Raw genomic sequence first — 24,985 nt, 5'->3', positions numbered from 1 at the left:
TCTATACTGTGAATATTGAGTGCTCATAGAAGACAATTCAATATCAATATTAGACACGTGTACCAGTGCAAGTGATACACTGCACGGCACTATACTACTCTAAAGTATGATTCCTGGTCGACTACACTCTTCCACATTGTACCGTTTGTTACCCACAAGCATTACCTAGTTGGCTTTCCAGTTTGTTTACATCCTCCTAAGGTAGTTTCAATGCACAGATTTTTTTTTCTCTCTGCTTGCAGCCTTTTTGCCCCTCCGTCACTCTGTGATCTAAACACCGCCGCTGCATGGCTGTGAGTGTGCGCCTGGGATTGCGGTTTGCTGATTTTGAATACACAGAGGAAGCATGCTCATGTGTGGATTTGCTTATGCTATTTTTTAGTGCCATTGTAATTAGAGTTGTAATTACTGCAGCATGATTATAACTGGGATTGCAATTGAACAAAACTGCATTGCAGTTGTAATTGATTGAAAGAGTGGGACTCTTGAATCACTCAGGATGTTGCAATTATTGATATAGAAACTAAGCAAGAGGCAGTTCAATGACGTCATCAGAAAGCCTGATGTTATCTCGCTGTATCACGGTGTGTTTGTCGTAGTATCTGAATCAACAGGAAATAGATTTTCTTATAAAGGTAAAACCTGTTTGTCTGAATGTCTGAAACACTTTCTCAGAACACAACTACGACAGGAAGCTGCTTTGGTGTTGGTCTGATAAGCTGACTAAAAATTGTCGTGATGCAACAGGTTTGTTTTTGTGACAGACTATGTCCTTTTCAACCACGAGGCCCGGCTTCTGTTAAATTGTTTTTTAGAAATTACTACAAAAGGGTGTGCAACTGTAATTTCTGCCCCCTCTGCACCTGTGGCAACTGTGTGTTAGCAAAATGGAAAACCTCTATACAAAACCACTGTTAATAGAGGGGACAGAAATTGCAGCTGCACACCCCCTAGTGGTCGTGTTTCAAACAACTTCCAATAATACTGCAGGTGTGTAGGTTTGTTATTATGAGGTGAACAGCACTTCCTGTACTGCTGGTTACAAGTTACCGTGACACCTGTACGGCTGATGCCCCTTCTGTAACGTGGATGTTTTTATATATGTGGAATGTTTAAAAATGAATGTCTGTGATATTATTATTATTATTATTATTATTATTATTATTATTATTATTATTATTATTATTATCTTTAAAGAAACCTTCAGTAACAGAAAAACAAACGGACTTTATTATTTGAGATGAAGGCCTCGCGTTTGTTCTTTTTCTTTGCTTAATAAACATACAAACTTTCAACAAACAAAGCCTGCCCAAGACAGAGTTACCATTCCCAGCCGGGAGTGAGACGGTCAGAGCCGGGTACGTTTCTTTTTAATGGCAGGGTTTGGATGTTAATTACAAAGTACGGCTTTTACACTTGAGTTAGAGACTGTGAATGCGTAGGTTTCACAGCTCGCGTGTTCAAGTGAGGATATTCTCTTCCTTATTAATGGGTTATGTATTAAGTGTTTCAGTTGGTAGCGTGGTGCTTATAAAAAGTCACGTGTCCTTCTGGTCCTGTGCTTGGCACGGAGTAACTTTGAACCTTGAGTTCATTAACACAGTTGGATGGCACTGTTTTTCTTTCAAGAAGACCAAACTCGACAGACGCTGTTTTAAAGCCTCTTGAGAAAAGGCGTGTTCAGCAGAATAATTTTTTTTGTGAAGGAGGAGCGTTTGGAAAGACAAACAAGGCTGAATATGTTTGTGACCAGACTGGATGAGCGCTTTGAACAGGACTGGAGACGGGAGTGCGTGCGTGTGCGCGTTTTCCTGGAGTAAGAAATGTGAGGACACTGCTCAAGACCGGCCAAAGAAACTCACACGGCATAACAGGTGATTAGGAAAGCAAGGCACACACTGTATTATACAATGCGGAGGCACTGGCAGTTTATCAAACTGTCTGCATAGGATTGTTCTGCCTGAACAATGAGGTGTAGGGAAAGTAAAGCAGAGATAGCACGATTTTAAAAACATGTAGAGACTGTATATACAGTCTACTCTTGTGCTCAGTTTCATATCGTTGCGTTTCTGTTTTTATAGACGGAAACGAACATGTGAAAGAGGAACAGATGTCAAATGGGTGGTGCTCGTTGTTTCTTAAGAAAGTTCACCACGATTTCATCAATACTTCCTCAGCTAGCGTGTCGCGCTATTCGGTGGGTAAACAGTGGTACATTTGGTCGGCACTCTGCGCATATTTGCTTGGTTGATTATTTTATTGTAGAAAAAAAACCTGATGTTTTTAAATGTTCTTTTTCTTTGTCCGGCAGAAGAAGTGAAGAAAAAAAATCATCCAGTGATCATTTGACTGGACGATATACACACTGGGCAAAAGAGCTCCTTATCATACAAGGGCCATCAGTCTACAGGAAAGGAGGAGTATCGCTCCAAATATGTATGGCAGCGCAAGCGGCTCCGAACTGGCAGATACAATCGGTAGAAGCGGTGTTTCAGATTCTCATCAGGAAAGGCCAGCATTGCTGAAGGAGGGGGAGGATCCGGAATGCGGTTTACTAAGTGCCAGTCTGAGAGACTCCCACGTCCCCGTGAAAGGCGCGTCTGGAGACTTCAGTCTGAGCCTGCAGCCTTCGCTCAGGGTCCGCACTAGACCGCTGCCTGCTTCCTCGCGGAGGCAGAAGTTCCAGAGACAGTCCGAAGTAAAGGAGACTGATGGAGGCGGCGGCGGAGCAGCCGTCCAGAGCATCTCACAGAAACTACCGTGCGAAGCGGCAGAAAAATACACCCTTACGCCAGCGATGAGGAAAAAATATTTAAAAGAACTCTTTTTGAACAATGGCTTGCACAGTGGATTGGGGAGCATACTGCAGTCGTCAAAGAGCTGCAGCGTGCAAGGGGACCCTGATAACGATCCGGACATTGATCTCACTAACGAGGAAAATAACAACCGCGCGTTTCTGGCCCTGGATCCCGTGGAGCACGCCTGGATGCTATCAGTAGTCGATGGGAATTACGATACCATCGTCGAGTTTTTATCCGAGGACCTCAATTTGCTGACTAAACGGGATTTTGTGACAGGGTTTACGGTTATCCACTGGTTGGCCAAGCATGGGCAACACGAAACGTTGATACACCTGATGAGGTTTGCAGAAAGCAAGGACTTCCCTGTGAATGTTAACCTGAGAGCCAGCGGGGGTCTCACTCCCCTGCATGTTGCGACCATGCACGGACAGGACATGATGATTAAAATCCTTGTGGGGGCGTACAGCGCCGATGTGGATGCCAGGGATTACAATGGAAAGAAAGCCTGGCAATATCTGAAAAGAAACGCTTCCACCGAATTAAGAGAGCTCACTGGGGCCATGGATGAAGAGACTGGGAGCATTGGGTACCACAATGTAAATAACAACGGGACAGGCGGAGCGCACTACAGCGCCTCTCAGAATACCAGAGACGAGCTAGATTGTTCTGTCAACAAAACAGAGACCACCAGGTTCGGCACTTTCCGGAGGCGCTTCCGATCTTTCTTTTCGTTCCTAAACAGAGGCCAAATAGATTCTGGGGGGTCCGCTGACTGAAGCACAGGGGGTTCTAGAATTGACCTGGCTGGAATGAAATGGTATTACGTTTTTATAGAGGCTTTAATTGAAACAAAAATGAATTAGCAATTTCAGACACATTATGAGGTACTTCAGAACTCTGTAGTTATGGTACATTATGTTTATAGTATTGTCAATCAAAACTCCATAAATGTTGTATTTATGTTTAATCTTGTAAATATTATATATATATATATATATATATATATATATATATATATATATATATATATATATATATATACTAAATCGTTTTTGTTAACATTTTTTTATGATGGTTTATTTGCTAATGCTACTTGTCGTATGCAGAGCTGTTAAAATATAAAAATGTCAATATATGTATATGATTTCAAATATTGTAAATTGCACTTTTGTTGTAAAACCAAATACGTTTTCTATAAATACAGTCCAGATCTATCGCACTGTGTATGCCTGTGCGTTTTCACGGCACCCAGTGCTGTCCAGATGTGACTGCAGTCCGAAGGTGCGTCACATGCGTCTGTGGAGTTAATCAAACGAAAGCTTCTGTGGATAAAACACGAATCTCATGCCTGTTGTATGCTATGCATTATTCACTGAGATGTAGTTATTTCATTTCTGTCGGCCAGCGCAATTATAAAGCAATTACTCTGGAGTTAAACTGATATTTTTTTGTTAGAGCTGAGAGGAAGATGCATTATCAGAACCCGATAATGTAACGTTGCTAAGCAACCTTACCTTAAAATTCACGCTTTCCGAGAGGCAACTATTTAGGATCGATAAAGGACTTAATACGTTTTAAGAAAAGTAGTTTAAAAAGAAACACGTCCGAAATACACCATAACAACTAAAAAAGCGTGTATTTGTTTGCTCTGCCCCACATACAGTTCTCACTATCGTTGGCAAATACAACACCAATGTTAATGAGAACAGGCTGGCTTTTCAGGAACACCTTCACAGCACCCCCTGGTGGAAGACTGCATCAACACAAAGGCATTTTTAATTGGTCCCCTCCACAGTACCAAATGCTTGGGTTGCAATAGTAACCATTTTACACGGAGCTTTCCTTCATCTAAATGTGCAATGAACACAACGGCGCTATAATAAAACCAAAATAAATAGGATTATCTCATACAGAAAGAAAAAAAAGCACAGGTCATTATACAAGAGGCACTTTGAAACCCAGTGCTAGTTACAATACCAGCCTGACACAGCAGGTGTGGGGTCTGGAGGCGTGTGCTGACCACGTTTTAATTTGATTAACAACTGGTGAAACGCATACAGGATCAGAAGTATATATACTGGACTGCCTGAACCGGTACACCGCCCTCTTGTGGAAATTCAGAAGCAGAAATCCAGCAGCTGCTTCTTGTTAATTTTACCACCAGTCAAAACCAATAAACCTACAAGAGAGGCTGAATGTTTACAAATTCTCATGGTTGCTGGAATGATGCTTATAAATATCAGCTTAATACATGCAAGCATGTGAAATCCATCGAGGCCCTCAATCTGAAAGCCCTTTCCTTCCAGCACTCAATAGATCAGGCAGTTCACACTAGAACAGGGCTTCCCGTCCTGGGGGACCCCGTGTCTACTGGTTTTCATTCCAACCGAGCTCTCAAATACTTATCTAGACCCTAATTATACCTTGTGCTCCGTCTTTCAGGTGAGACGTAATTGTAAGTGACTCTGCAGCTGATGCATAGTTCACACACCCTAGTCTCTGTAAGTCGCCTTGGATAAAGGCGTCTGCTAAATAAACAAATAATAATCATAATCTGCAACTGTTTAAGAGCTGAAAACAAAAGGTTTAATTAAGGAAATTCAATGAAGGGTTTAGTTAAGTAATTGAGAGCTCAGTTGGAAGACACATTGGGTCCCCAGGAGCACTAGATGCTGCATCACCACTACTCTGGAGAATGACCAGTAAAGTACTCGCAGGGCAGGCTGAGTCAACACACATGGCTCAGAGCAGAAAGAGATCACACATGCAGGGGATCAGAAGCATTCACTGAAAAGAGATACACATTTAAGTGTGGTAGTGATTCTTCATGTGTTTAAACGTTAAGCCTTACTGAAGGTGGATACTATTACTACTCAAGACCACAGTGCTTGAAATCATCTTACCATGCATCCGAGGACAGCTACACTGGGAAACAGGAGAATAAAATAGTCATCCGAGAAATTGGACACAAACTGCAGCCAGTAACTTAAAAAGCACTTTAAGCAATAAATACAGTTCTAGATTAGGAGAACCGTTTTCACTAAAAACAATCACATCAGTCTTTGATTTTTCCAATTCTCGCTTTTATTGAGCACAAACGATCAAATCGAGTATCTGTACAAAAGAGAGGCAGTCGGACACTGGCGACATGGCTTCTCTCCTGGGCTTCCACAGAGAGGAGTCTTTGCAGGATGGATGTGTGGTGATGTCGTCCAGAAGCAGCCGCTGGTCCTACAAGCCCAGCTTGGTCCTTCTCCAGTGTCTCCTCTTGGAGTTGTACCTGGAGCAGAATAAAGGGTCAACTTGTGAGAAACGGAATGACTCTTAGAAAGGGATGCATCTAAAGCCATTTCATTCTGCCTACTATAGCTTTTATCTAAAGGACTAAACTAGCCCTATTACAATTGATTTTGTAATTCATACAAAATGTGCCTAAACTTGCATATAGCAAACTGTAGTGTTGCAGATCAAGCTCCATCATGCTGAATTTCAAACAGAACAGTCCACTAGAATTGTATCCCATTTTAGCAGAAATCCTGATTAGGCGTCACTAACTGTACAATGTCAAAAAAAAAAAAAAATCACTTGTTTACATTCCCATTAAGATTACAATCCCAATTCTCTGAAGTGACATTTGGAATAATTTATAGATTTTTTTGTAGCTGCCACAAAGAATGCCCATCACCACAAGCAGGTGAAGCCAGTAAATTCACAGCAGCATTTACTCTCAGCAGGTTAATGGCAGTCCTCCCACAGAATGAAGCACTGTAATTGCAGCCTGCTTTAATAGCTTACCAGCAACAAAACATGAAAAATACATCTCTAGTAAACACTGAGCTTAATATAATGAGGGTTAAATATGCCTAATGAACACACGCATGTGCATACACCACTGGCTGTGGATCTGTGTGGCGCCACATGCTCCTGGAGCTTTAACCAGCATCGGTTTTATAGAGAACGTTCCCTTTAAAAACCACAGCAGGGCTGTGTTGCTATTCAGATAGATTAATGTTGGTAAGGTTTGCATTTTCAGGTTGGGGAGAGGTGTGCTGATAATGGAAGCAGGGCTGTTACTGATGCCTCTGGATTAAGCAGGAACATGTGCAAATCAAGCTGCTCCCTAGAGCCAAGTTCAGATCAAATGAACAGGAGCTTCACAAAAGTTAGAGAAATGTAAAACTTTATTGCAAGTACGGCACAAAGTCTGCTATCCCACTAGAGTCCATGAAGCTCACCTGATCTTGTTACCAGTTTTCATTCGAATCCACTGAGGAATTGGCCTGTTCTGCTTCTGCTTTTTCGCTAGGAAGCGCTTGATCTTGAAGGTCTTGTGGGATGACTATGGGATAAAAAGATACAACAAACATTAGCATGCAGGTCTCGGTTTTATAAACCCCAAACACTTTCAGGTACAATGTAAAGCAAACATTTCTATTTACAAGCCTTCAGATTCCATTGAAACAATGCGGATAATGAAACAGCCCTCCAGAGTACTGGTGAGTCGGATTAAAATTCCACTGAAACATGGCATGGTTCAAAAAGTCTTCCTTCCACCCCTGAAACAGGGTTAGTATACTGAAGTCATTCCATCAGGCAGACAGTTGCAAATTACCAACACAAGTTTACTGTGTTTTCATCGTCTCCCACACTTAATTACAGCGCATGCATTTCCACTGTGTTTACACGTCAATAGCAGGAGTAGTTTTCGCTCATTGGAAGCCGATTTATCCCAAAAGTTTATTCAAATAAAGTCACAAGCAAAGGGGCGCCTGATCAGGAAATCACGATGGATCAAGAAAACGGCATCTTAAAACAACGGAGATTCCTAAATCATCGTCTCTTGAAATTATGATTTTGCGCTCCGTTTAAAACCGGCGCAGTTAATTCCTGTACTAAAGCGCACAATACCCAAGTAATTTAAATATGTTCAGCAAAAACTGTAATCACAGACTACAAACTGCACAGTGAGCGGGGCCGTTTGCTGAATTTCCACTGACATGAGAAAGGCAAGCTGAAACAGATCGGGACTGAGGAAGACAATCCGAGCGCTTCTGTGTTTGCTTTTTAGCTTTTTGTTAAAATAACACGATCGCTGGTTACCTAAACGACTAAACAACTTATTTTCAGAGGCGTAAGCTTGTTTTTGTATATGAACATTAAGGATGTTTAAAGATTTTCCCTACCATAGTGAAACCCGCAGCCCTATCACCACAATGGCGGATGGCAAAGAGAGAGACCTCTGGGAAAGGCTAGAGGTTAACGTTCGCAGCGAGCTGTTGGAGAGGCTTCCACATCACAGCGCCACCCAGCGGATCCAGCGAGACATCAGGTGAATACTTAAGGGACCAGTGTGTCGCTAAAGTGGATTTCAACAGAATGGACACTGTGAAGAACTTAATAATAATAATAATAATAATAATAATAATAATAATAATAATAATAATAACTACGTGTTTTCCCATTGAAAAGAGAGTGATTTTTCATTTGAATAGGCATGATACTTATTTTTTTAAACAGTAGCATTTTATTATATTGTTTTAAGGAACAATTTTCTAAATTTTATTTTTTAGTCAAGCAAGTAAAATAAACGTCACTTTTCTGTATTAGGTTTATAATGGAATTGCCTAAAACCCTGAATATGTTGTGAAATTGTCTTTCCACAGCCATGTTTATTTCAAAGCGAGTCCGAAGACAGTGTAAACCTCTCACAGTAAAAACTACAATAGCCAACAAAGTTCTCCTGGTCATGCTAACACTAGCACCCGATATCAATCAAACCCTTTGTGTGTGATAATGGGGCACAGGTAGGAATACCGTGCAGGTTTGACATTTCTAGGAGTCCCACTGCCAGGGGATACCAAATAATACACTCATAGACTAAGATATTGTCATCTATGTGACTGGCAGGTGCTTTACAACTCTGCAATCACACTGCAACTCTCAATACCCTCTACCCCTCTCAAGAAGACACGCTCCCCTGTGATTTTGTTAAGAGCACAAGCTCACCTGTGTTGTTGAGCAATATTCAAATCCCAATAGAGGTCTTTCACTCCAGAGCAAACCTTTTTAATGTTTTAATTTTTATTGCCTGCTTACAAAAGAAATGAACACAACTTACTTTTCACAATCTACAGGAAGCCAAACTTGTTTGCTGAACAGTTTTATTAAAACAGCTTAAACAAGACTTACAGTTGTACACACAGAGCTCAAGCACATATGTGGGAAATAACAAAACATTACATTCCAGGATTAAATGAATTATTTCCACCTTCTAAACTGTAAATAACAGTGTTGATAAATCCAGCGTCATGCTGCAGATGGAGTTTGAGGAGATGCGTTATGCAGGGCACTAAAAAAGAATTGCTGGTGTATTGGTCACCATGAGAACTCCTTTCATATTAAACAACTGTACACTTGTGTATTCAGCACTGCAAAAAGAATGTGTACAGTATACACCACTCTTCTGACCTTCATAAGCTTCACTGTATAAAAATGAACATGCTTGGATTGAGGAATTGATTTAAATGTATGTAAGAAGGAATTCAGAAACCACCCTATTGATATTTTCCAGTTTTGCTTTAAAAAGTCTTGTGATGGGAAAAACTACACTCTTTAAGAGATATGAAAATGTGTAAGGCCACAGGTAGAGAAGTTGCATCAGCCAGGCTTATCCTGAACATAAATAGTTTCAGGTACTGATCAAACACTAAATGCAAAGCCTAGTAAGTGTAGACTAAGAAAAATGCAACTAAAGGTGAGAACAAACTAGGCAGGTGTTCTTGCAAACCAATAAAGGATGCAAAGCATGTTTTGCTTTCTCAAATAAAAACTGCACTGTTGTATCTATATATCCAGCTCTGTGCCTCATTAAGGTCACTTCAGGTTCGCTTGGTCCCTGCATGCTTTGGCTTCTCATACTGCCCCAGCAGTTCAGCATTTTGACAGGGAGGCTTCCCTGGTTTACTCAAACAGCACAGTCTGTCCCCCCCCCCCAAATACTGGAAGGAAGTAAGGAGCAGATGATGGCAGGCACTGCTGCAGCACATGCTCTGTTGCCAGGCTGCCTTGATGACAGGGAACCTCCCTCCTCATCTCTGCTGTCATTCTTCTCCTTTCTCTTGAGGGCTCTTGGTCTCCCCTTCAGGGGTCTGCTCTTCACCCGGAAACTCTGCACTGGCAGGTACACGGCCGCGGTTTCGTGCTCCAGGCTGGTACAGCTGTATGGCCGGCCGATCCTGCAGTACAAGAACCATGCAGAGGAGTCAGCAGTCTGTACAGCAGTACTACGATTGTAGAAAACGTTCTGAGTCGAGGTAAGCCCTTACTTACCTTGTTTCTCAAACGGTCCCTCTTGCTGGGCCCATCCTTCTTCTCCTCCTTGGCTGATCTTTCAGGCTTGTCTGGGTTGGATGTGGAGTCCGCGGCGCTGTCGCTTTTCTTCTTCTCCCACACGCGGTCTTTCTCTTTCTTTACTTCCTCATCTCGCCTCCTGTACGTGTTTTCAGGGTCGTGTCGATCCCTCCTCCGGCGCCGCTCCTCGTCCTGGCGCCTCATCCGTTCCTTCTCTCTCTGACGCCTCTCTCTTTCCTTCTCCCTCTCTCTGTCCCGGTCCCTTTCTCTGTCTCGCTCAAAGTCTCTGTCTCTATAATCCTTTCGGCTTTCCTCTTCTGTCCTGCAGTGACCAAAACAATATACAAGTAAAACCAGTATTAAAATAAACACCTCTCCAGAAAATGACCAATTGTAACTTGCTCATTCAGCACAGTTTGTGGAACAAAGGTTTTCTGTGTGTCCTTACTAACTAAGAGTAAGCAGTCCTACTTGTAACAAGGCTAAGGAACCTGGACTGTAGCTAGCCGCAGGCTTATCGGCTTCATTTAAAAACAAACTGACCATTCTGCACCAAGAGCAGAAGGCACACAATGAACACACAGATATCTCAGATGGAGTCACCAGCACCATCTTTACAAAACCATAAGGCAAGCACTCCACACTCACTTCCTTCCTTTTTCATCCCAGTGTGCACTCTCCTGACGTTTCTTCAGCTCACCCCCAACCCCTGTAGAGGGCTTGTCATCCTTTATCCTCTCCTTTTCCACTTTCTTTGGTTTCTCTTTAACTTTGTCCGAGTCAAGATCATCTCCTTTTTCTGGCTTCCTCAGGAGCTATGAGGGGAAAGCATGATTTTTATTTACACTTACATATACAATAAAATAATGAGACATTTAATTTTTCTTTCAATAACAAGTGGGCTGTCAATAAGAGAAGTTAAATTAGTTTCCACAAACTATTTTTATATTAAGATCTGTTAATATTATTACACTTGGAAACTGAACATGTTTCCTGGCTGTTCTCCCTGCGAGAAACAAAGATAATGACTTTTAAGTGGTCAACAGAAACTAAAAAGCTATGTTAAGCAGGGTGAATAGAAGGCAGCAGTGACACACAGGTGCTACCTGGACTGTACCTTCATTTTTGGCTCTTCTTTTGATTTCTCGCCTCCTTTTCTGTGCTTTTCAGTCTCTTTGCGTTTCCTCCGGTCCTCCTCCCTCCATTTCCTGCGATCCTCATCCCGAAGCCTCTTCCTTTCCAGCTCCCTCCTCCTCCTCTCCTCTCGCTTCTCCTCCCTTATTCTCTGAAGCAAGAACAAAATCCACAGGGGGAAGCAGTGAGGCAATGTTATCGAGTAGTGAATGGACACAATATTAACTAGTACATAAAAAGTGGTTTTCATATTATATATATATATATATATATATATATATATATATATATATATATATATATATATATATTTCATGATTCTTGGGCATCTCTGAGTTTTGTATCTTTACTTGGATTATACAATAAAGATACCCAGGTACATATATATATAGGCTTATGTTTTATTAGAACCACATTCAAATATATATTTACCTGTTTGTTTTTCAGAAAGTCCAAAAGTGGAGTAGTTTTCTTTGCAGCTATGAAAACAGAAATAAGGTTGTTAAATGTGTGTAAACCAATCAAACGGTGTGTGACCTAAACACAAAGTCAGCTGGCAGAAAGTCTCACCATTTTACAGGGACTGTTTGTTTGTTTTTTCAGAGTGAACTCACCTTCTAGTTCCTTGGTTTTGGCCTCTATTTCTTCAAGGAGAGTTTCAGGAGTAGAAGTTAACTTTTCTTCATCTCCATTGTAGATGTCCAAGAACTTCTTATAATCTGGGTCTGGAAAAAAAGGAAGGGTATTTAAAGAAAGAAAATAGAAAAATCACCCTGCATGTCATGAGTTAATCACTTTATACAGGAGATCAAATTGAGAAAATAAGCCTCCAAGTACCCCACCTTCTTCAATCGTTCCAGCTTTGGCATCCTTTTTCTTGCTCTTCTTTTTGGCAATTTTCTGAAAAGGTGCAAACTCCACAACAGCCGGGTACTCCTGGCCTGTTGTGATCAAATCAATAATTACGAGAGAAAAGAGCCACAATGAGATTATTAGAGATCTCTACTGAAATATCAACAACACATTAGAATCTCAAATACTAAAATGACTGTACCTCTGTTATCAATGAATACATAGCCATCAAATCGATCTCTAAACAAAACAATGTCTTCTTGGTTTTTGAAATTGATATAGGCCCTGGAAAACAGATGTGGATACAAGCTGTGAAGAGAGAAAAACAACAGTGTTAGCATCCCAAGTGTCTTTGAATTGGGCCTGATCTAGCTAAAGTCTAGGAATTCAATAGAGTTTATAATTAGTGATCCATAGTACTTAACTAAACCTATTTATCAATGAGGTAGTAATCTCCTTTAAATGAGTGGCCTGGAGTCAATGGTGTATCCAGATAAAACTATAGTAATTGACTCAGCTAAACAGTACAGCATGACTATAACAGAGCCCCAGGCTTCGATTAAAGAAAGTAATAAAATTGACTTTTGTAACATTAATCTATTTTTAACTCAAACTGTTCTTAACTCTTCCTGTAGTTTAATAACTGGTACCTGTTCATCGGCAGTCTGTTAACACACAGTATGCTTCCACAATAGCAATGCATACTGCAAGCCGACTCTTTACACATTAGTGAGCAGGTCCATTCAAACTATGTGAATTAGAAGCGAACTGAAGAAAGTTTTCTCTGAAGTAGTCACATTTTAACCTTTAACTTGCCGCCAGGAATGGTTTGCATCATTATGTATTCTTTACACAGTATCTGTAATGGGATGTTCACCTTGTATCATTGGCAAAAAACTCAACATAATCCACCTCGGGGAGGGGCTCGAGCTGCTCCTCCAGCTGCTCCTTCGTCAAACTGGGAGGAAGGCGTCGGATAACAATCTGCCAGCCAAAAGAAGAGTCACATTTACTCGATAATAACAAAACGGAAAACACCGGATCACTCAACCACGGCGATTACAGATGGGGCAACGTCACTCTGAACACTTAACATTCATTAAAGTCACTTTACCCGAAAATGATTAGCAAATCTATTTAAAAAAAATACAAATACAAAATAAAACAGCAGTAATTTCTCTTAACCTCAACCCAACTCCGAAATGGTTTACATATAGGAGCCTGTGTGTTACCCCATCGCTGACTGTGGCAAAAACAGCTGCAGTCTACAGTACTTTTAACTTGAGAAAAACACACAGTACACGCAGATACTGTAGATATTAACGATCATCGACAGTTTATTCTTATTACAACTGTAGCTTGGGCAGGGGTAAAAAGTACTAATAAAAGCGAGTTTTTGCATAAAGTAAGAAATGCTACCTGTGGTTAAAATCGACAAAGACAACACGAGAGACGCAAGTTTCCCCGCGGCATGAGGGCATATCATTTCTTCATATTTAAAGAAAGAATATGACAGAATAGTTTGCATTTAATTTACAGTAACACCGCCTTCTTGTGCATTCTCGATATTCCTTATTCAGTTGAGAGATGCTCTGTATATTTGCTCCGGTCAGTCACAGCTGAGCTCAGGCCTGTGTCAGCCCTTCCCACTTGTCGCTATGGCTGCTATCTACCTTCGTCATGATCTCTTTCTTCTCTTTACTGGGCTTCTCGCACTTTTCGTTCTCGTCATAGTTCGTGTCCACTGTCTTCTCCCTCGGCCTGGCGTTCTCTTTATCCTCTTTCATGATCCTCTTTATTTCCGATTGCTGTGGGTTTTCGTGTGATATTCAAACAGCACCGACCCGACGCAGCGGCGCACGAACTTTCTGTTTGGGAGGATTTGTGTTGTGAGCGACACCTCTCTCTGATTGGTTAGTCCAGCGACGTGGGGTTAAGGTCTCGCGAGATTTCTTGGTATCGACTCTGCTTAATTGTACAATCGTACTGTATTTTGATATTATGCTTAACTTTGTTACGGCAGTCAAGTAAACACGGTTATTTATCATCCTTGTTACAAACTTTAATCACTTCTTTGATTATTATTATTATTATTATTATTATTATTATTATTATTATTAATAGTAGTAGTAGTAGTAGTAGTAGTATACAATTTAAAAGCTTTTTATTACATTTTTATAGTTTCTTTCACTGCCCTCTTACATTTTAATGTGTTATTATTAATATATATATATATATATAGAGAGAGAGAGAGAGAGAGAGAGAGAGAGAGAGAGAGAGAGAGAGAGAGACCACTTCCAGTATTGATCAGCAAATTGTCTGTTAAATTAATCCGTTTTTTTTAATATTGCTGTTGATAAGCAGTACTTGCTGTACGCAGACAGTGCATGTTCACTAGTATAGATGGCTTTGATTACATACACTTGTCATCTAGTTTGCGTTACAGAATATCAATGGAAAAAAAACTAGACACATGTATTGCAACTGGAAGGAAATATAACAGTAAAGAATATGTGCAATCTAATTTTTGAAACTACATACGGTGTTAGATGAACTCCCGTTTCTACTTCAGTAGGTGGCGCTGCTGTTTTATTAGCACCGTTTTTGTTTTTCCTGTCTCGTTTTGTACAGGAAGTACCGGATTCTCTGTCAGAAGTGTGTGAGGAGAGGGTGACCCCCAGGATACGCACAGAGGAGAGCTGGGGTAGAAACACGATTACGTGACGTCAGTCCTTATTATTATTATTATTATTATTATTATTATACACACGACCCGACCATGTGGTATGAAATCCTGCCAGGTCTTGCCATCATGACAGTCTGTATGGTCATCCCTGGTGTCGCCACGGCTCAGATTCACAAGTTCACAAACGGGGGCAAGGTAAGTGTTTTCATCTGAACAAGGCGAGGATAGGACTGCAGGTATTACACACAGACACGTGACGCAGGAGCAGGGTGCACGGTGCAATACTGTAAATACAGTAAATATCAGTCTACATGTTGTAAGATAGCGGTCTCTCGAATCTCTCTCGACAGCACAACAGAGAGATAAATATCGCGTCGTGTATAATCTGCAGGGTGCTAAGCTGTACCAGGCTGCTTCATTAGGTAGCTGGACTCGCTTCCTGAACTCGAAAGCAAACTGAAACACCATGGTCTAAAATCAGTATGGTCACAAAGGTACCCAGTGAGCCGCTCCTGTTGACGTGCTTTTAGATTTTTTTTTTTTGACACATCGATGAAATCCTCTTCCTTTTGTTATTTTACAATGACAGTACAGCTTCTTTTTTTTTCTCCGTTTGTGTGCAGGAGAAGAGAGTCGCCCGGTATCCCTACCAGTGGTACCTGATGGAGAGAGATAAGAGAATATCGGGGCATGGTGTGCATCACAAATCAAAGGTTAGACCTCAAGTGGGCATGAAATGCACTTTAGTGAAGGGTTATATCTAAATAGAGTGCATTAAATATTCATTCATTTCATGGGGTTACAATCGTGATGGAGACAAGTAGCAGCGAGTTGTGGTTCACCTACCGTCACCCTTCTGCATTTCCTGTCATGGAGAGACAGCGATGTACACCCGTCTCCACACTTAGATCTGTATTTCTTATTTCATCAACAGGGACTGGAAAACATTGACTGAAGAGCCGTGGGGTTGCTGCTCGGCATGTGATCTTGCTGTTGAATTTGATCTTGATGACCCATGCTGTACATTAATAAACGTATATAATGTGTGAACACAGTTTGATCTGAGGTGCTTGTGTTCCTTTCCAGAACTTCGTCTCAGAAGTTAAAACACAACAACGTTTTTGATGATTTTTTTATTTTTTTTTTACATTTCCTGAAACGCTGATTGGCGTACGCAGGGCGTATGGATAACAGTATTAAATCTTAAATAATATTGCTTTTTTTTTACTTAAATTTGGCACTCACCAACATAAAGGTTTGCATTGTCTGTAACAAGCTGCAGAACAACGTTTCCTCCCCTGATAGTGTATTATATTAATCCAGTCCTGTGTGTGTGTGTGAACAAGAAATGGGATGCAAAAAATAACCAATAGTTTTCAAATGTACTTCTTTTTTTATTCAGCATGCCTTGCATTCTACAAACCAGCAATTACACAATCTGTAGGTTGTTTAGTATTGTTAATTCAGCAAGGAAATGCAAACCATGTAAAAGGTATATATCATTGTATGTGTATTATAGTTGCACATTACACATCTGCTTTGTAACGGTTATCTGTTGGTTGCACTGTAGACTAAAGTGGTGTGCTGCCTATCCTGAGATCAGGGAAGGAACTGGTTGGAACAAAGTCCTGCAACGGAATCCACTGGAAGTGCTAATGTTGTGGATCTCTGAGGTAAAGGTAATGTAGCTACAGTCCTGGGTTTAAGCACTTCACACTTTCAAACCTGGGGCTGCTTAAAACAAACACAGGCATGTGTCATATCATAATAATGTAATTGGATCATTCCGACTGGAGCTTGGGTCTGATGTGAGACCATTTCAGGGATGGAAATTCTATTGCATAGCATTTTGATCCATTCCTGGTTTTACTATGAGTTTGTTACCTATATACTGTGGCTCATCGTAAAACCTGGAATGTGTGAAACGGCCATGCAATACGAGTCTTATCTCCATCCCTGCATTCAGGCATGGATCAAATACAAATTATGAAGAGGCCATAACAATCATACAAGTATAGGTGTGTCAGCACCCAGTCTAGGATCTAATTAACCAAGACACAATGATACTCAGAACCTACCACTGCTAAATATTTTAATATAGAACTGTTACAACAGTATGCATTAAAAAAAGAAGCTTATTTAAAGCATTATTAAAATCAATATTAAAGTGCTGCTATAAACATGCCAACAAGAAGCACTGGGCTGGCAATAGCCAGGGCGCTTCAATTCAGATTGTATCCAGGACCAGTTAGGCTGCACAACAGGAGCTGCTGTCTATCTGGAATACAGCAGAGCCAGTAGCAGACTGGACAGAAGCACCAGCAGACCTGCCCCAGTCCCAGCAGCACACCCTGATTTGGAATTTAAAACAAAAGTTTTGTTAGGACCGCTTAATATGATTCTGTATTTCAAATTGAGAAATAATGTTATGCAACGGAAACCCGTGAAAGCACTTCAATCAGAATGCAGACAACTTTTTAAGAAAGTGCTTTTTTTTGTTGTTCTGAAAGAGCATCTTTACCGTCAGAAAAGTCTGCTTTCTCACCTGTCAACATTTTGGATTTCACATTCAGCCAGTAAAGCTGGCGGTTTTCTGCCACAGTAGCCCTGTAAAAATATAATAGCATCTTCAATTGAACAAATACTTTTTACAGAAACTGGCATCATGTTTAGCAGGCATATGTATGTATGAAATATGAATTAATGTTAACAAAAGTTACAGTGTATGTTAGATCACATGCTAGAAAATCTGCAGTTTTGCGTGTTGGTTTTGCGTGTTCTACAAAACCGTATGTAGAACCATGAACTTTGTTTCTGGTACTTTTATAAAATGATATAAAATAATTTTCAATGTTTTCAACATAGTGGAAACCCTAATCGGAAATGTGAAACACTTACATGAACTGGATGCTGCTTTTACCGGAGGGCGGGATCCACTCGTACACTGTCTCGTCGTTCTTGGGGTTAATGTTTGCGTGAGTGATTGCGCCTTGCCGGTTTCCCGAACACTTGCAACACAACCAACAGCAATAATTATTACACGTGTGTTGTCTCAGCTGAGTAAAACACTGGACATAAAGACGATGTAATGCTGCTTGAAACAGAAACGTTTGGCTACTGCTTCTGAGTAACTGCACGCGTCCTCATGCGCTTTTATATGAGCGCTGCTTATCTGAAGTGGTTAAAAGTGATTTCAGCGAACACAATCACTCCGTACGTTTACCTGTTGTGCGCTTCTATATGTTGTATACACATGTGCAGTTTTGATAGAAACAGCAAGGGTTGTGAAGACCTACCTGTAAGAACTTGGTGTTTTCAGGGGGGTCCTGCCACAAACCCAGAGCACTGGTGCTGCCTGGCACGACAGCCTTCAGCAGCAGCCCTCTGTAAACCGGACCCAGGATCCGAACTGAAAGAACCATTCACAGGGTTAGGAGAGCGTTTTCATATCCCCTGCACATCCATGTAGCATGTTCGTGCATCCCCTTCCCTGGCAATCATCCTGTGCAGCTCTTACAGAAACAGCTTGTATTTGTTAATGTGCTTCGACTGTGAGTTCAGGAGCTTCCCTTCGGTTCTTATTGCCTGCCATGTGTAATGTAGGCTAAGAGCCTTTCTCATTGCCAGTGCCATTAGTGCACAGAAAGTGCCTTCCCAGCCAAGCAAAGGGAAGTCAAACTGGCTGATCTCTAGACGGATCTGTCTCTTACTTCTAAAAGGCACTTTGGGCGATCTAGCCTGTGTTACACAGACAGACAACTGGACCCGAAGAGCCGGTCCTGAACTCAGGGGAAAGCAGCTGAAAACATCAAAGACTTCTGTGTTTCATGTGGGGCTTGGGGTGGGTGTTGGAGTGAGGAATCACATCAGAACAGGGAAATCAATGCCTGTACCAGCTGCGGTATCGAAGCAACGGGTTTGCAGAAAACAAATCCAATTTGAAAAGTTAGAAAAGCAACCCCAAGCAAATCCACTGCGCACAGTCAGGATCTGCTCCTAGTTTCACAGCCCAGAATCACAGATGATACAGATGATGATGGTTTAATCACATCACTGGTGCCCCACCCAGCTATAAAAAGGCTACGAGGGAGTAATTGTCGTGAAAATGGAAACATATTAAGTATTTTGTCAGCGTGTTTAAATGTAGCATTATTTTCAAAAACACCTATCAATAGCTACAAGCCCTTATGCTGCTTGTTTAGTAAGATTCATATTATTCTGCCAGTTGTTTTCACAACTCCTAACATACACTGCACGGGATCCTTTGTGACTGTCTGCTTGAGTAAGATCTATAGAAATCAGTCCCGTTAGAACCAGTGCCATACTACAACACACATGGACGAATCCATGTTTATGCTAGCAGTGCCGCAGAGAATCCGTTTTCCCCATTATTCAAGAAGAGGAAAGGGCATGCCTTTTAAACACCAGGTCACGCTTCGAGTGATGCTCATGAGAAAAGCATCCCCCTGATAATGGTCCCACACTGCCCCCTAGTGTTACGTCAGGTCAGGTGTAAATATGACGCCGCAGATCTGGTCGTCCCGTGGTTGGAACGTGTTAGTGGATCGAAGGAAGCACGTCATGGTTTTTTTTTAATGTAATGATGGAAGTGAGTAGTTCTAGAATGATATGGTAAGGTTTAACTGGGCTCCTGGAACTGCAGCTAACATGAAATCAGTTTTGTGAGCTGTAGTTACACGAAGGTACGGTGCAGATCTGCACCCTAAAGGCGTATTTCTTGTTGAAGTGTTTACTGTTTACCTGAATAATAATATCGAGGATCCAGTCTTTGTCACTGGCTTGTGGCGATCTCTTTTATGCTATTGTTTCCATCTCTTTCATCTTGCTGTACGCAGTAATTGGTCTGAACCCAAAACCTGCTTGGCAACGGTGTGCCTAGAAACGTGATCCTCTTTAAACTGTAGTTAAAATGTTATTGTTACCTATTCAAGGGCAATCGGATGATGATACTTATGAAATCATTGATACTTTGGGATAAGTGACCCTTCATGCACATTAAAGTCTGGAGCACAATTGCGCAACGCAGTGGGAATGAATGTATTATATATTATAACGCATCTTTCATGGAGAATCTTCAAGACTATGGCTAGATTCTCAAAGACATTTACTCCGCATTGTCAGATTTTTGTCTTCCAGAATTGTTTATTTTTTGCTACTGACGATTAAATAGTTTAGGGAATTTAGCCTTATGTGTGCTATAAGCGGGCTTAAATTTTGTTATCAATTATTACGCATTGAGATGCCAGTAACAGAAGCACCCGTCATATGTTAAGAACATAAGAACATAAGAAAGTTTGCAAACGAGAGGAGCCCATCTTGCTCGTTTGGTTGTTAGTAGCTTATTGATCCCAGAATCTCATCAAGCAGCTTCTTGAAGGATCCCAGGGTGTCAGCTTCAACAACATTACTGGGGAGTTGGTTCCAGACCCTCACAATTCTGTGTAAAAAAGTGCCTCCTATTTTCTGTTCTGCATGCCCCTTTATCTAATCTCCATTTGTGACCCCTGGTCCTTGTTTCCTTTTTCAGGTCAAAAAAGTCCCCTGGGTCGACACTGTCTATACCTTTTAGGATTCTGAATGCTTGAATCAGATCACTGCATAGTCTTCTTTGTTCAAGACTGAACAGATTCAATTATTTTAGCCTGTACACCACTGGTTACCTGGCTCCATTTTGAGGTTTCTCCTCTAATCAGTACTCTCTGTTTTCTACATGTTAACCACTCCCTAATCCATGTGCATGCATTTCCTTGAATCCCTGCTGCGTTCAGTTTGAGAATTCATGTTTTATGCGGGACTGTGTTCTAGTATACTCATTTTATATTCTGCATTCAATTATAATTGACACACGATTGGCCCTTAAGAAATCAATAAGAGATCAGTTGCATAGGGTTGCATGAATTTGTCTGTCCAGAACTGTGGAAAGAGAGCAGAGAGCTTCATGGGCTGGAAAGCTCCCAAACATCAAGAGAAGACTAAAGAGTGGAGGAGAAAAACAGAAGCATAGCAACAAGAACTAAAAACCTATTATTATTATTATTTAGTTCTTAGCAGGCACCCTTATCCAGGGCGACTTACAATTGTTACAAGATATCACATTATTTTTACATACAATTACATTATTATTTATTTTTTTACACATACAATTACCCATTTATACAGCTGGGTTTTTACTGGAGCAATCTAGATAAAGTACCTTGCTCAAGGGTACAGCAGCAGTGTCCCCCACTGGGGATTGAACCCACAACCCTCCAGTCAAGAGTCCAGAGCCCTAACCACTACTCTACACTGCTGCTATTACACTGCACGGATCTTATAAAAGATAAAAAGGTGTCCAGCAAATATGAAGGGAAACGCACTGTGGCTGGCTTGAATGCTAAATGCCCAGCGTGTTGGATGCAATGCATCAAGGGAAGGAAATCCTAGCCCTGGCCTCTGGGATTGCTTACCTGTGACTGGCACCCCGGTCTCATAGGAGCTGTTACTGACTTGGATGGTGTAGGGCGCCGGGCCAGGCTGTGGTATGACCCCGGAGTGTTGAGGCATCATGTCCTCACATGCTGAGAGAGGGGCTCCGTTGGGGAGGGTGGTGGTCATTCTCAATCCCTGCAGGAGAGCCACACAAAGCAGCGCTGTTCCAGTCCACCTGGCCATCGCTGCTGTCAAAGCCTCAAGCCACTGACACGTACACACAAGGTCAGATACACACGGCTCAATGTCTCTGCAGCTCTCTCATGCACCCTTTTGTAGGCGGTTCCTGCTGAGTCATTGAGGCACAAAAAATGCATTTTCTCTTCTGGTAAAATAATGCCCCTTTTAGCAAGGCGGGGTGGTTTGTAAGTTACACAAGATCTTGTTAAATTACAGCAATTGTTACAGGAGTTTGGTTGTTACAAAGATACTGTACACACTTATCAAACCATGCCTAAGCGCCACAATGACAATTTGTAAAGGTTTTCCTAGGCAAAGACAGCTATAAGAGTTCTCGAGAAACGCAATCCTTCTCTGATATTATTGTTAGGTTTCCGTCAGTAATTTACTCTGATTGCACCTTTAATTAAGAGCTTTGGACTCTACAATACCAGAAATCTCAACACTGATAAAAAGCTGTTTTTTTTATTTGGAAATAAATTATAAATGTTTTATTTTATTTTTTTGTAGAAAGATGATGTAGGAGATAGTAAAGTATGCTAGACACCAAGGCTCTTGTAAACAGTTATGCTGTCATGTGACTGATATTCACTTAAAGCATGGCACTTTCATCATGAGTATGCTTCCTTGCACAGTGACTCACAGATGAATGTTCTAAGAACACTGTGACACAGAGTTCTGAGGTGGAGTTCCAAGGTACAGTCCATAGGGAAATAAAGATGTTTTCCCTTTCCTCTAACATGCTAGGATTGTACACTTTTTCTACTGGAAGAATCTTTATTTCAGCACACCAGTCATTTGATATATTTACCACATATGTCCAGTTGTGGACCCAGGACTCAAAGGGGGTATGGAAAGCACATGACCTGACCAGACCTTGGTAATCAGACAATCAGGATTTCTTTTTCTTATTTCAAAAGGTTATTCTATAAGCAGCTGTCACACATTTTAGTCTTTTTGTTGATTTATGCACATTGCATTATATTTATGTAACATATATAAGAAATGTCACACATGGTCACCTCACCTTTATATGGGGACATACGGAAAACGCAAATGCATGATAGCTTCATATGAGAATACCATTTGTTCCCCATATAAAGCAATATGCAAATATGTATTTACTATGTGTCCAAAACTACCCTTTTCAGCTATTTTTAAAACATGAAAGGTTTAGCTGATGTATGAAAGAAGCTGAGGGCTAGAACCTGAACAGAAGCAGTATCACTGTGTATTGCATACTGAGCTCAACCCCTCCCTTCACTAAAGAGGCAGTCAGATCAGGCTGAACACGCTGCCAGCTCTCAGCAGCCAGCACTCGGTTTGGGATCTGCATCCCGGGCTGTGCGACAGGCAGGATGGGATGCACACCCTCCAAGTCTCCCTCTGCGTACCAGCACGGGCGAGCCATCCGGGACTCTGACACCTGCTCCACCATCCTGCCCAGTCTGAAGAGCTCCTGTTCCACTCCCCTGTGCAGCACCGCCAGCCCCATCACTGAGGCCCCTAGGCAAACCTTCCTCAGGGGTAAGACAAGCAAACATAGTCTTACAATTCTTTACTGGATGCACTTCAAAATACAGCTACATCAACTACAAGCAGCTCTGACTAGCATGCACTTTATGGGCACAACTCTGTGATTGTGAGGATGGAACATGCATTTACAAAGTTCTTTTCCTGATCATGTCATTTGTATTGTAAGTACATGCATTGGTAAAAACAAGGTTTAGGTAAAGTGTAGCCAGTAGTGTGGATGAGCTGCTATTTGAAGTGTGTTCCTTTTGTTAATGTTCAAGATGAAAAGCTTTAGTCTTGAAGCAGTTTGTGAATTGCAAAAAACTTTATTTTGATATAAATAAAAATACAAATGAAATGAGTAAAGGATGCTCTGTAATGTATCAGTGGTTTGTACAGAATTGAGATCATTTATTTGTATTGCTGTGCTGCTGAAAACACTGTGGCATGTGTCCGTGCTCGGGACTGCTCGCAAGCAGACGTTAAGACTGTTTCCCTTGCTTTATTGAGCAGCACAATGGCAGGGTTTCGGTGTGCTTTCACTATTCATTCTGCTGCACTTTTTACCAACTTACTCGCCAATCATGAACCTGGGTTTTTCTCAGTCTGTATCTTACCTGACAAGGAAGAGAGTGTTTTAAAAAAAAAAAACTGGAAGACAAGTTTGTTCTGTTTGTTTTATGTCAGGATTTTTTTCTGAATTTGCATAATGTTTTATTTTGAATGTACTTTTTATCCCAGGATGTCTGTTCTGTTCTTAATCATCGTTCATTGCTGCTTCTGCATTTGTGGATATTTTTGCATGTTTAATGGAGTCACCCCCATATTTGACCTCTTTGAGCAAGCCTGAGCAAGGTGGAATAGAGGCAAAATAACCACTTGGGGATTATTAAAATGTAACAAGTCTACAGTGGTCTCATTGTATAGATCAACTAGGGTGTGCCCATACTTATACAGGGAATTCCCTTAAAACGTACTTTCATTGTCAGTTCACAGCCTCGCTACAGCGATAAAAATTCCAGCACCCAGGATGAGAGGACAATGTGCTTCCAATCGGCTTTTAAAACTCACTGCACATGTTAATTATCATTGATTGGTACGCAATAGTAATGGTAAAGGAAGGACAGCTTTTCTTGTTTTTAAATCAACACATTTACCTGCAGATAAAATCTCAACTTCCAAGCATTTTTATTTCTGATCTCATGCAGACCAGGGCCAATAGCATTTAACCTGACTGGCAATATTTCACTTATCAGTTCCCAGCAACGAGTTCCATCCCAGCCGAACTCCGCTGCAGCCCCTGAGCCCCGAAATGGAGGAGAGCCTGCTGACTGACCAGAGGGGCGCTGAAGAGAAGTGCACTCCCGAGGAGGAGTCCAAACACAGACCGGGCTGAGTCTCTGAGGATCGCATTGAACTTACTGACTGCTGACCTGTACTATTACATGTGTCATCATCGGTCACTACGAAACACACTCTGTTATGAAGATTTAGAACACAAGTAACAGCTCATTCAATGTGAGTCAATGGGATTAGCACTGTTGTTTTGTAGGGTATGTTACATTGCTATAATACTAAACCACAGAAGGTCACTAATGTAAATAAAATATTTTGAACAGTAGAAATGGTCCTAAACTGACATTTCTATGTACTGTGTGCTCACCCACTTATAGGAGGCTGTGTGGTCCAGTGGTTAAAGAAAAGGGCTTGTAACCAGGAGGACCCCGGTTCAAATCCCACTTCAGCCACTGACTCATTGTGTGACCCTGAGCAAGTCACTTAACCTCCTTGTGCTTCGTCTTTTGGGTGAGACGTAGTTGTAAGTGACTCTGCAGCTGATGCATAGTTCACACACCCTAGTCTCTGTAAGTCACCTTGGATAAAGGCGTCTGCTAAATAAATAAATAATAAAGTTACGCCACTGCCTGCACATGGTTGACAAATTCCCAGCATCGTATTGCACAATTTAGAAATGCTA

The 24,985-nt window shown here is 41.3% G+C and overlaps 5 protein-coding genes and 1 non-coding gene across 9 annotated transcripts; 2 read left to right on the top strand and 4 right to left on the bottom strand.

Moving 5' to 3' along the window:
• The first annotated feature begins 1,548 nt into the window (after positions 1–1,548).
• Positions 1,549–3,770, top strand: LOC117412156 (ankyrin repeat domain-containing protein SOWAHC-like). 4 transcript variants are annotated; one of them, XM_034020170.3, is made up of 3 exons: positions 1,549–1,874; positions 2,082–2,197; positions 2,315–3,770. In XM_034020170.3, the coding sequence occupies exon 3, from the start codon at positions 2,435–2,437 to the stop codon at positions 3,575–3,577; it is 1,143 nt and encodes a 380-aa protein (XP_033876061.3). In that variant the 5' UTR covers positions 1,549–1,874; positions 2,082–2,197; positions 2,315–2,434; the 3' UTR covers positions 3,578–3,770. The 4 variants fall into 4 exon arrangements, with proteins under 4 accessions (XP_033876061.3, XP_033876059.3, XP_058845365.1 ...); XM_034020168.3 differs by having other exon boundaries at positions 2,312–3,770; XM_058989382.1 differs by lacking the exon at positions 2,082–2,197.
• Positions 3,771–5,862: 2,092 nt separating this feature from the next.
• Positions 5,863–8,093, bottom strand: LOC117430890 (large ribosomal subunit protein eL39). Its single transcript, XM_034051468.3, has 3 exons — positions 7,985–8,093; positions 7,037–7,140; positions 5,863–6,081 (listed from the first exon to the last, which is right to left on the bottom strand). Exons 1-3 carry the CDS (start codon positions 7,985–7,987, stop codon positions 6,033–6,035), a joined length of 156 nt encoding a protein of 51 aa, XP_033907359.1. The 5' UTR covers positions 7,988–8,093; the 3' UTR covers positions 5,863–6,032.
• On the bottom strand, positions 6,456–6,586 carry LOC117963567 (small nucleolar RNA SNORA69). Its single transcript, XR_004660781.2, has one exon. It is a non-coding gene; the product is annotated as a small nucleolar RNA SNORA69 (small nucleolar RNA).
• Positions 8,094–8,945: 852 nt separating the features above from the next.
• On the bottom strand, positions 8,946–14,040 carry LOC117430367 (regulator of nonsense transcripts 3B-like). The gene is made up of 10 exons (XM_034903624.2): positions 13,811–14,040; positions 13,015–13,121; positions 12,340–12,446; positions 12,128–12,226; positions 11,900–12,010; positions 11,718–11,764; positions 11,269–11,436; positions 10,800–10,966; positions 10,131–10,473; positions 8,946–10,036 (listed from the first exon to the last, which is right to left on the bottom strand). The coding sequence occupies exons 1-10, from the start codon at positions 13,922–13,924 to the stop codon at positions 9,902–9,904; spliced, it is 1,398 nt and encodes a 465-aa protein (XP_034759515.2). The 5' UTR covers positions 13,925–14,040; the 3' UTR covers positions 8,946–9,901.
• Positions 14,041–14,765: 725 nt separating this feature from the next.
• LOC117430935 (NADH dehydrogenase [ubiquinone] 1 alpha subcomplex subunit 1-like) lies at positions 14,766–15,877 on the top strand. The gene is made up of 3 exons (XM_034051529.3): positions 14,766–15,018; positions 15,447–15,536; positions 15,758–15,877. Exons 1-3 carry the CDS (start codon positions 14,917–14,919, stop codon positions 15,776–15,778), a joined length of 213 nt encoding a protein of 70 aa, XP_033907420.1. The 5' UTR covers positions 14,766–14,916; the 3' UTR covers positions 15,779–15,877.
• A 137-nt stretch (positions 15,878–16,014) lies between these two features.
• Positions 16,015–21,538, bottom strand: LOC117412639 (putative defense protein 1). The gene is made up of 5 exons (XM_034021163.3): positions 21,291–21,538; positions 18,120–18,232; positions 17,722–17,831; positions 17,369–17,430; positions 16,015–17,174 (listed from the first exon to the last, which is right to left on the bottom strand). Exons 1-5 carry the CDS (start codon positions 21,493–21,495, stop codon positions 17,098–17,100), a joined length of 567 nt encoding a protein of 188 aa, XP_033877054.3. The 5' UTR covers positions 21,496–21,538; the 3' UTR covers positions 16,015–17,097.
• Between the last annotated feature and the right edge of the window lie 3,447 nt (positions 21,539–24,985).

The sequence above is a fragment of the Acipenser ruthenus genome, chromosome 16, assembly GCF_902713425.1.
Source record: "Acipenser ruthenus chromosome 16, fAciRut3.2 maternal haplotype, whole genome shotgun sequence".
Taxonomy (NCBI): Eukaryota; Metazoa; Chordata; class Actinopteri; order Acipenseriformes; family Acipenseridae; genus Acipenser; species Acipenser ruthenus.
Note: the sequence above shows the minus strand (reverse complement) of the source record. Positions and strands in the feature narration are given on the sequence as shown.